General features: G+C 41.9%; 1 protein-coding gene across 1 annotated transcript in view; it reads left to right on the top strand.

The window, feature by feature from the left end:
* Positions 1 to 7,817, top strand: part of LOC101347682 (24-hydroxycholesterol 7-alpha-hydroxylase) — a 163,185-nt gene extending 155,368 nt beyond the window's left edge. The window contains 2 exon segments of the mRNA XM_004379526.1: positions 3,190 to 3,277; positions 7,746 to 7,817. Of these exon segments, the coding sequence (XP_004379583.1) occupies positions 3,190 to 3,277; positions 7,746 to 7,817 (160 nt within the window).
* The last annotated feature ends 3,234 nt before the right edge of the window (positions 7,818 to 11,051 follow it).

Genomic DNA, 11,051 nt, shown 5'->3' with positions numbered 1-11,051 from the left:
AGGAGTCCACCCACTCCTCCTGTATGGATTCAGCTCAGGTGCCCCGATAGATAGCCACCAAGTGTGTGGTGTAGGCTCTCACTTACAGTCCTAGACAGGCATGGGTGATTGGTGTAGGCACAGGCATCTGACTGCAGCAGGGGGCTGATGGCTCCGAGCAAGGCAGGGGGCTGATGGCCGCCCCCGAGTGTCCTCAAGGAAGGCATATCCCTGTTCCCTAGAGTGTGTAGGTGGGTGGGTTTTGCAGCCTGACTAAGAGCACCTAATGCTGTTCGCTATAAGGACTGGTGGGCACAACTTATTCATGGGCCCCTATCGCAGGTGGCTAGGTGGCATGCGTGGAACCACCAGTCCTCAGGCCCTTGATGTGGGTAGGTGAAGACCCTGTCTAATGGGCAGAGCAGTGTCAAATGTCAAGACCCTGCCACTTCACAGCTGAAACAGTTGAGGTTAGAGTTCCGGTATATACCCTGTTGTACTGTGGTAATGAGGGCCTACACTGTTGAGATGGGCCCACACAAGTCTGTTTAGGGGGAAAGGCACTCAAAGTCCGTGGACCCCTTATGCCTGTGCCTAGGCATAGGAGCTGTGCCTACCCTGGATTCCTGGCTTAGGGGAGCTGGTAGTTTATTTTTTCCCCTGTTTGTTAATTTGTTCACTCTCCAAGGCAGGGAGAATGGCTCAGGGCATGTGACAGATCCTACTTCCGGCCCAGGGGACTCAGCAATTGCTAAAGCTGGTCCTTGACCCAGAGCAGAGCAGGGGGTGGGGAGGTAAACGGGAAAGAGGTTTTTCCCTAAGGGAGGTGTTTTTGATCCACACGGTAAGCCGTACTCAAGTATTTATCTTTCGCCCATGAAGGCTGCTTCCCACTGGTTCTGGGTGGCCGTGTAGGGTCTTTGGTGTTCAGTCTCTCCCAGTGTGGAAAATGTGCCTCCCAAGCACTGCCACTTGCCTCCCTCACCGCTCACCCACGAGCTGCTTAGGCCTGAAGGGCTCAGGCTCTCACCAGGTCAGGTCTGGCAACTCCTCGCTGCTTCCAATCTGTCTGTCCCTCCCCTTGCCACTCAGTCCAGTTCCTCAACTCTGCCTTTGATGTTCAGGGCTCCCAGACTGACATATATAATCAAATCACTTGTTTTTTTTTTTGGGTCTTTGTTGTAAGAGGGTCCACCGGAAGCATCTGAGTAGTCTGCCAGCTTGGCACTGCCTCCTTACTCAAATATTTTTATCAGGGGTGTATAATCAAAAAAAGCCCCCCTGGATGGAACAAATGGTTAAGTTCTGAACTACTAACTAAAAGGTTGGCAGTTTGAACATGCTCAGAGGCACCTTGGAAGAAAGGCCTGGTGATCTCCTTCAGAAAAATCAGCCATTGAAAACCCTATGGAGCACAGTTATACTCTGACACACATAGGATCGCCATGAGTTGGAATCAACTCAACGGCAAGTGTTTCTCCCCCGCCCTTTGTTTTTTTGTAATCAAAAAGTTTGGTGACTCCTGAGAGAACAATTACAAAAGGAAGAGCATACAATTGGCATAACATAGTTTTTAAAGAAAATGTTATACATTCTACTTTGGTGAGTAGCATCTGGGATCTTAAAAGCCTGTGAGCCACCATCTAAGATACTCCACTGGTCTCACCCCTTCGGGAGCAAGGGAGGATGAAAAAAACTAAAGATGCAATGGAAAGATTAGTGCAAAGGACTAATGGACCACAACTACCACGGCCTCCACCAGACTGAGTCTAGTACAACTAGATGGTGCCCAGCTACCACCACTGACTGCTGTGACAGGGATCACAAGAGAGAGTCCTGGACAGATCTGGAGAAAAATGTAGAACAAAATTCTAACTCACAAAAAAAGACCAGACTTACTGGCCTGACAGAGACTGGAGAAACCCCAGGAGTATGGCCCCTGGACACCCTTTTAGCTCAGTAATGAAGTCACTGCTGAGGTTCACCCTTCAGCCAAAGATTAGACATAAACGAGACTAATGGGGCACAGCAGTCCAGGGACAAGGACTAGAGGGCAGGAGGGGACAGGAAAGCTGATAATAGGGAACCCAAGGTTGAGAAGTGTTGACATGTCGTGGGGTTGTTAACCAATGTCATAAAACAATATGTGTACTGTTTAATGAGAAGCTAGTTCAGTAAACCTTCATCTAAAGTAAAATTTTTTAAAAAAAAGGAAGAGCAGATTTGGAGATTGTAGAGAATTTGAGGTCCTTTAGAGCATTAAGAGCGCTGGTGCTCCAGTGGTTAAGTGTTTGACTGTTAACCAAAAGGTCGGCAGTTCGAATGCACCAGCCGCTCCTTGGAAACCCTCTGAGGAAGTTCTACTCTGTCCTGTAGGGTCGCTGTGAGTTGGAAACAACTCATTGGTAACGGGTTTGGGTTTTTTGTTGTTGTTGTTGTTGTTTTTTGGTTTTAGAGCATTCAGGCAGTAATGTCCAGTGAGCAATAAGGGTCTAGACCCGTGCAGGACTGTCTAATAGAATTTTCTGTGATGATGGAAATGTTCTATATATGCACTGTCCGGTATAGTAGCCAGTAGCCACATGTGGTTATTGAGCACTTGAAATGTGGCAAATGCAACTGATGAACTGAAAATTTTCATTTTGTTTAATTTTAACTTATTTAAATTTAAATAGCAACATGTAGCAAATGGCTACCATATTGAAAAGCACAGATCTAAAACTCGGAAGAGAGACCTGGGGTTCTCATTTATTGAGTGCTTCCACTGGCTAAGCATTTTACATACATTATTAAGCAATTTAATCATCCTCACTATCCTATGAAGTTTTTGTTAGGTGCTGTGGAGTCGATTTTCAACTCATAGCAACCCCATGTGACAGAGTAGAACTGCCCCATAGGGTTTTTTAGGCTGTAATTTTTACAGGAGCAGATTGCCAGGTCTTTCTACCACAGCGTGTTTGGGTGGGTTCGAACCACCAATGTTTTGGTTAGCAGCTGAGTGCTTAACTGTTGTGTCACCAGGGCTCCTTCTCTCTGGAGTAGGTGGTATTATGAAAGAAAAGTGTAAGTTCTTACTCTTTACTTTTCATAGTAAAAATTTATATTACAAAGAAAAACATAATTGCTGTGAAATATATGTCCTTTCTAGATATTCTTTTAGTAGATACTTTTGCATCCTTTGCAACCAAGTAACTTATATTTTTCTTTCAGGTGGTTTACTCTGTTAGAGATTCAAATATGTGTTATTTTAATACTTTATAAATATGACTGTAGTCTTCTGGACCCATTACCAAAACAGGTAAGTGTTTTCAGAATTTTAAAGATGATTTTCAAATTTGGTATATATTCTAAACCCATGGTTGGAATTACTAGAGATGACATGACTGATCCTCATTTTGGCCTGATCTTAACAGGTGCCTTAGATTGAACCAGACTGAGAAGATGCTGGGTACCCTTAATTCGAAAATCTAATCTACATGCCTCATTATCACATGGCCAGAGGAGGCTTGGCATCGCAGTGGTGAAGCATTAGGCTGCTAACTGCAAAGTGTTGTTGTATTGTTGTGAGGTGCCGTCAAGTCAATTCCAACTCATAGTGACCCTATACACAACAGAACGAAACACTGCCCGGTCCTGCTCCATCCTCACAATTGTTGTTATGCTTAAGGCCATTGTTGCAGCCACTGTGTCAGTCCATTTCCTTGAGGGTCTTCTTCCTTTTTGCTGACCCTCTACTTTACCAAGCATGATGTCCTTCTCCAGGAACTGGTCCCTCCTGATAACATGTCTAAAGTATGTGAGACATAGTCTCACCATCCTTGCTTCTAAGGAACATTCTGGCTGTACTTCTTCCAAGACAGATTTGTTCGTTCTTTGGCAGTCCATGGTATATTCAATATTCTTCTCCAGCACCACAATTCAAAAACATTGGTTCTTCTTTGGTCTTCCTTATTCATCGTCCAGTTTTCACATGCATATGAGGCCTCTGAGAACACCATGACTTGGGTCAGGAGCACCTTAGTCTTCAAGGTGACATCTTTGCTTTTCAACACTTTAAAGAGGTCTTTTGCAGCAGATTTCCCAATGCAATGTGTCTTTTGATTTCTTGACTGCTGCTTCCATGAGTGTTGATTGTGAACCCTGCTCTGCAGGAGAAAAATGAAATCCTATCGGGCACTTCTGCTCTGTCCTGTACGGTTGCTATGAGTTGGAATAGACTTCGTCACCACTGGGTTTACCACATGGCCAGGATCTAATAGCTGTGTTTCCATCACTTACAGTGTTAGGATGCCCCTCATGAATTTACCAATTTGATCATTTTCCTTGTGTTAAATAAACATGGCTTTGATTATGAGCTTGTTTCCCTAAAAAGACGTCTGTAGGTCCAAAAGTGCACCATTGGTTTTGGATGCCAGTCATAGCCCTTGGTCTCTTTGTAAAGCCATGGCATGAATGAAAATTAACCCAACAGCAAAAAGAGTGAATAAAAATGAAAAGGTCTGGTATGACCATTGACTATTCCAATAATTTAACTGCCCTGTGTCTCTGTATATCTGTTCTCCTAGACTACTGTTGTTGTTAGGTGCCATCTAGTTGATTTCCACTCATAGCAACCCCATGTAACAGAGTAGAACTGCCCCATAGGATTTTCTAGTCTGTAATTTTTACAGAAGCAGATCACCAAGTCTTTATCCCACAGAGCTGCTGGGTAGGTTCAAACTACTAACCTTTCCAGTTGGCAGCCAAGCACTTAACCATTGTGCCACCAGGACTCCTTTCTCCTAGACTAGTAGCTCTCAAACTGGAGCAAGTGTCAGAATCACCTGCAGGGCTTATTAGAACACAGAATGCCAAGCCCACCCCAGAGTTCCTGATCTGTTAGGTCTGAGGTCAGGCTCAATAATTTGCACTTCTAACAAGTTCCAGGTGATGCTGATGCTGCTGATCTAGGGACCGCACTAGGAAATAAGGGAAAGGCCAGTTTAGTTCCACTGTTCAGTAGCCATTTTGAAAACTTTGGATAAAAGGTGCTGTTTAAACTGAGACTGAAGCTCAGTAATTAAGCACTTCAAAGTCAGGGCTACTCGCACAGCATTTTGTGCTTTGATTTACTTTTGATATGGTTAAGACTGATGTGTGGAAGGATAATTAAAACTTTTGGGTGACATTTCAGTGGAAATTATATAAAAGCGTAGGTGAAACAGAAAATCTTATAAATATGCACATTTCAGCACTTTTCCTGGCTGTCTTGTGCACTTGTATTTTGAGTACAAGTAATTATCAGTGATGAAGAGCTCTCAAAATTCTACAATAAAAGCAAAATCAAAACACTCTTTGCAAAGTTTCTTAGCTGAGTAGTTTTGTTGGCAAAATAAAGATTAGGACAAGCTTTACAGACACAGATACCACATACTAGTTCCTGGTCCACTGAGTTAAATGTCACAATTTTGCCCAGGACTGACTCAGCATAGAAATATTGTCCCACCAACAAGAGGGCACCGGAATGCCTTTTCAGATTGAAAGGATATTTGTGAATACAATGTGACACCTATCCTTGGAGACCAGTAATTTTGACCAGTTCCATAGGCAAGATTTATTGCAACAGTTTATTTCTAGCTAAGAATTCTATTAGCTATACCTAATTCATCCTGTTTTACATACATGCTATTTCTGTTTTGATACCCCTATGAACATTTTTTAAAGATTGTTATCTCAGTTTGTAAAAAGTACAAGTATAAGTGAATTCTCATGACCCAGTATTACATTTCACAATGCTTATCCTAGAAATAGAAAGTTTGGTTGTGATTATTTAGTTATTGGACTTGTTTTAATAAAGTGTAAAATAAGGTGGTCAAGAAATGACCTCCAAATGACCAAGCTCTTGTAGGGGACAGGAAGGAGCCTTGGTGGCTTAGGGCGATTGATTGCTAACCGAAAGGTTTGTAGTTCGAGACCACCAGCCTTGGAAACCCCATGGGGGTCTCTATGAATCGGAATTGACTCAGCTGCAGTGGGTTTGTAGGAGACAGGAGGTGATGTGTTGCCAGAGCATGTTCTTGACACTCTGTTGTCAAGGGCAGGTTAATCATTGGTTCCCTGAAGTTAGACTTGGAAACCAGCTCCTCCAAGGGAACTTACCTACTGTAGTACAAAAATCAAATGCTAGAATTTCCAAATATAACTTTCCAACAGTCCAGTGTTTCATTTCAAAGGGTCTTCAGAAATCCCCCAAACTTTTTAGATTAATTTAATTTCAAGTGTCTTCCATTAAGAATGAAACAAAACCAAACAATGATGAGACACTGCAAAGCTTTTGAGAAGCCGTGATTAGGCAGCAAGGCTCTGATGTTGGCAGTGGGGCTGTTCTCCAGTAAGCATTCATAGGCAACCACTTCAGTTCACTTGAAAAAGCAAGCACCCTGTTGCTAACATACTGGTTTGTTTGTTTGTTTGTTTTGTTTTATTCTTTGGGGGGATCATGGATTCTGAGAAATACTTACAAAAATCTATGGTTCCCCTTTCTAGAAAAGTACATATCTGTTCATACACACATAATTGTGGATGCAATTTCAGGGTGTATGTGGAAACTTGCAACTCATTTTATTAACTCCCTGAAGAATCTCCTTGCTAATGAGCCCATTCTGGTTCACCTAAATTGGATCTACCTCATCTTTCCTCACTACTCATCTCCTCCCAACCCCCAAGGTTGACAGGACAAAGCCCTTATATTGCTTTACTTTTTTCAAGTTCCTAAGCCTCAGCTAAAAGCGCCCAGGTGGTACAGTGGTAAACACTCGGCTGCTAACCCACCAGCCTCTCCTCGGGAGAAAGATGTGGCAGTCTGCTTCCATAAAGATTACAGCCTTGGAAACCTATGGGGCAGTTCTACTCTGTCATACAGGGTCGCTAAGAGTCAGAATCGACCCAGGCAGCACACAACAACAACAAGCCTCAACAATTTCTTTGTACTATGTGCAAAAAAACTGATTTCCTTCTCTGCTTCCCCCTCCCGCCCACACACATTCACACCTTGTTTGTAACTGTTGTCATTGTGTGTCATCAAGTCCAGTCCAACTCATAGTGACCCTATAGGACAGAGTAGAACTGCTCCATAGGGTTTCCTAAGCTATAATCTTTATGGGAACAGATCCCAGGTCTTTTCTCCCGAGGAGCAGCTGATGGGTTCAAACCGATGATCTTTCAATTAGCAACCAAGGGCTTAACCATTGTGCCATCAGGGCGCCTTTGTTTGTAACTAGGGAGAAAAAAATCAGAAGAATATTTGGAACCCACAAGATATCCTTTAAGAAAATTATGATCATAGTCAAGTACACTGTAAACAGTGGTTCACACTACCAACACCATGTTGTTTCTTAAACGCTTACAACGTGTGCAATACTGATTTCACCCAGTGATTAACAATGAAGAGTCACTGCTTTTGAGCTAGAATGTAGAAAGAGCTTTGTTTGTGGCGTCCTCTTTAGCCTGAGGAAGTGAAAGGGCCTGTCAGGCCCATAGCTTTGAGGCCTGTGCAACTGTGAAGAGCCTGCTATTATGATAAGGGACTGTCTTCTTTTCTTGTTCTTTGAATGGAAAGCTAAAGCTGACGCTTGACATTGTGAAACTCCTCCATGCAAACATCCCCCCACGTTCCAAACCTAAACTTTGTACCTTTTAGAGAAGATTACAATTGAATAAACCTTAGACTTAAAAACATTGGCTCCTGTCTCTTAATTTCTACATTTTTTTCCCGTTTCTGTTTTTAGAGTTCTCGCCATTTGATGGGTGTCCAGCAACCAGAAAGACAATATCTGGTTGAGTATAAACAAAGAAAATGATGCTTGCTGGGCCTCAGGAGGGCCAGGGCCTCCGGGAGGAGTGACTGCCACTCGTCTACCATATCCGCTAACCTGGCAGCCAGCGCACCTAGACCTGAGCTCTGCTGCAGCATGCCTCTTAACTTTGTCTTAGAATTTAGTTCAAGAAAGTGTTCGAATGGTACATGTGTTTGGTATCTTAAGAGTGGACCAAAGAATCTGACATCACCCTCACTGTTACAGAAACCTGAATACATGGTTTACAGAAAAATGTTTACATGACCAAAAAACAACAATAAAAAAAGGCATTTCTTAAGAAATTAGAATTTGGTTTTCATGTATAACTGGATTAAAGCTTTAAATAAAAATAATATCATTTGAATGAAAATCTTAGTGCATTAAATTCACTGTGAAAGCAGCATACTTAAGTTTCTATTCTGGAAAGAACTGTCTTAAACTCTAAAAAAAATTAAGTAATGATTTCTGGAAATTTTCTATTTTTCTTAATATGATTCCTAACTAGCACTTGGAATTCTTAAATTCTGTTAATGTAATTCTTAATTGTAAACATGTCTAATGCTAAACGTTTGAATAAAATGATAAATTTCTAAGTCCTATGAGGATAAGGATCATGTCTTACGCTCATTTCTACATTCCACTGTACCTGAGACAGCACCTTCTCTGCAGACGATATTCCGTAAATACATGTTGATTAATGTATTGATTTGCATTTGTTGTAGAGAAAACAACTCTCACCAAAGCCTTCTGCAACAAAGAGAATTTTATTGTGACATATCAGGAAACAAAGATGGGAAACTGGCTGCAAGCACTCAGGTTATAAACAGACCCAAATCCAAAGAAGTACAATCTATAAGTGTTTTTGATACAATTTTGACAGGTGCTGATTCATTATGAGTAAATTACTTACGGACTATGATTGGTTAAAGTGAAGACAAAGAACTAAGATCATGACTGGGTGACCTTTTCTTGTTTCTCTTTTCGAACAATTTGTTCTCTTGGCTCAGGAGTCCTCGGTCTGTCATATGATGGTTGTTTTTTATTTGTTGTGTGGACTACGTATGATATTGGGTAGATCTTTAACTCATTTCCTGGGGTGAATTGTTATTTAGTTGTGGTACCCACGTCCACTGTCCATTGACCTGGTTAGAGCACTCTGTCCCACTCCTTTGATGTAGTTACTTATTGTTCTAAGCTTTTCCGAGTCTGACAAACATGTTGGCCTTTTGTGGTCATGGCCTGCTGTGGTTAGGCTAATCCTTTATCACATTTTAATCATGATGAAAGAATCTTTTGACTCAAAGTGTTTGCACTTATAGTTTGACAGAGATAATATTTTGCTAATGCATAGAAACACAAATGTAATTATATGTCAAGGCAAAAACTACATTTTGAATCTATTACTAAAAACTTTAAGACTGAAATATTTACCATGAAATACAGAAAAGAAATCCTCTCATGTTCAAGGGAAACATATGACACTAATAACAGAGTGAACAGTGATGACATGAAATGTCCTGTAATATTCAGTCAAATGCTGCTTGCCTCCTTTATGTCACAATAAGTAAGCTTTGTAGGGCACGTGGTTGTCTGTGGCTTGTTTGCTCCTCTGTGCTCAATTACCCCATGGGGTTGATAATGATTGCTTAGTCATCTATTTCCTACCAAAGAGCAGATAACTCCCTAGGAGAACATTAAGTACTTTGGGGTGCATTAACTCTTCCAGACTAATGTAATGATTTTGAAGCTTAGCTAGAAGCTTGTAGCTTAGCTTAGCAGGCTTAGGGGTCTACAGACTCAAGGGTCTAAAGAAAGCAGTTTAGAAGTCCACAACAGCCCTGAGAGTTGCAGACCACAACCTGGACAAAAACATTGCCACTGAGTTGATTCCAACTCATAGCGACCCTATGGAACAGAGTAGAACTGCCCCATAGTGTTTCCAAGGAGTGGCTGGTGTATTCAAACTGTAGCCTTTTGGTTAGCAGCCGTAGCTCTTAACCACTGCGGCACCAGGGCTCCACAACCTGGCAGGTTCTGCTAAATATAGCAGGTGTGTTCTTAAGGATGAGTGTCCAGTCAAACAGCTGAGGCCCACAGTGAAGCACTGTATTTGCATATAATACCCACTTCAGCTAAATTTGCCGGCACTCCAGGCTAGTGGAGCTCACTGAGGAGAGAATGAAGAGTCAGAAACTTGACCTTAGTTGTTTGTCTTCTTATTCTTACTTAAGACTGAATGTTAGCTGACAAGTTTTGCACTTTAAAAATGAATGCAGACACAGGAGGTTGGCTAACCTTTGAAATAATGAAGGGTAAGAGGAATATACTGAAACTTTTTTCTTGAAGTTTCCATATTTCTTTTTTTTCCTAGCTGGGGATTTCATATTTATGTTTATATTTATATAGTCAAATTACAGAATACATTCTCATGTATTAACCTGGGTTTTTTCTAAAAGCAGAACCTGAGAAAAGGACTTGTGTTCCTCCAGGATAGTTTATTTGGGAGGTGCCCCCAGACAGGAGAAGTGAGGGAGCAGGGACAGAATAAGCCAGTATTAGGGTTGGGTTATCAAGGTAGATGTTGTGGAGCATTTATCAGCTGGCTCCTGTATTCCATTGATTGATGATTACCCATGGAAACATGAACGCTGCACTTCCAAGCTTTCTCTCTGTGTGGACTGAGCAAGTTCTTATGATGTCAGAGGAGTTCTAGGGCAGTCAACACTGAGGTGAGTCTGAGCTTGCACAGAATTGTTCACTGCAGCTGAAATCAGGCTTGGACTAAGAGAATGTGATGTGGGGGTACCAGAGGCATTCGACACCCTCCAGTCCTTCCTTGTACCACTCAAATCTGCTTATGCTCCACATTAAGTCAAATCATTACCACGTCTTCAAAGTGGTGGGTTGCAATCTCTACTAAAGACCTAGGATGCAAAGATTAGTTTAAAAAGAGAGATAGTCTCCACTGCTACAACTGGTTCTGAAGCTGTAATGAATATTCATCATCTCACTCCACCACCCTTTCTAGATTTCCCTCACCCTCAGGCAGCACTCAGACTGGTCTAGACTGCTTTCCTGGTGAGACCACATCTTTGAGGGATCTGAGTCCTTAATTGTCTTTTGTCACATTATCACCAGACAGGGAAGTACAAAGAGGTGCCCTAGTGAATGGTCTTGGTTTTAGACACAGACCTCCCTCTCTCCATGTGTAGCAGCAACTTTATCTCCTTAGCATAA

This window comes from Trichechus manatus, unplaced genomic scaffold, assembly GCF_000243295.1.
Source record: "Trichechus manatus latirostris isolate Lorelei unplaced genomic scaffold, TriManLat1.0 scaffold00065, whole genome shotgun sequence".
In the NCBI taxonomy this organism is placed as follows: domain Eukaryota; kingdom Metazoa; phylum Chordata; class Mammalia; order Sirenia; family Trichechidae; genus Trichechus; species Trichechus manatus.
The sequence above is the reverse complement of the archived record's forward strand: the minus strand, read 5'-3'. Positions and strand labels throughout refer to the sequence as shown.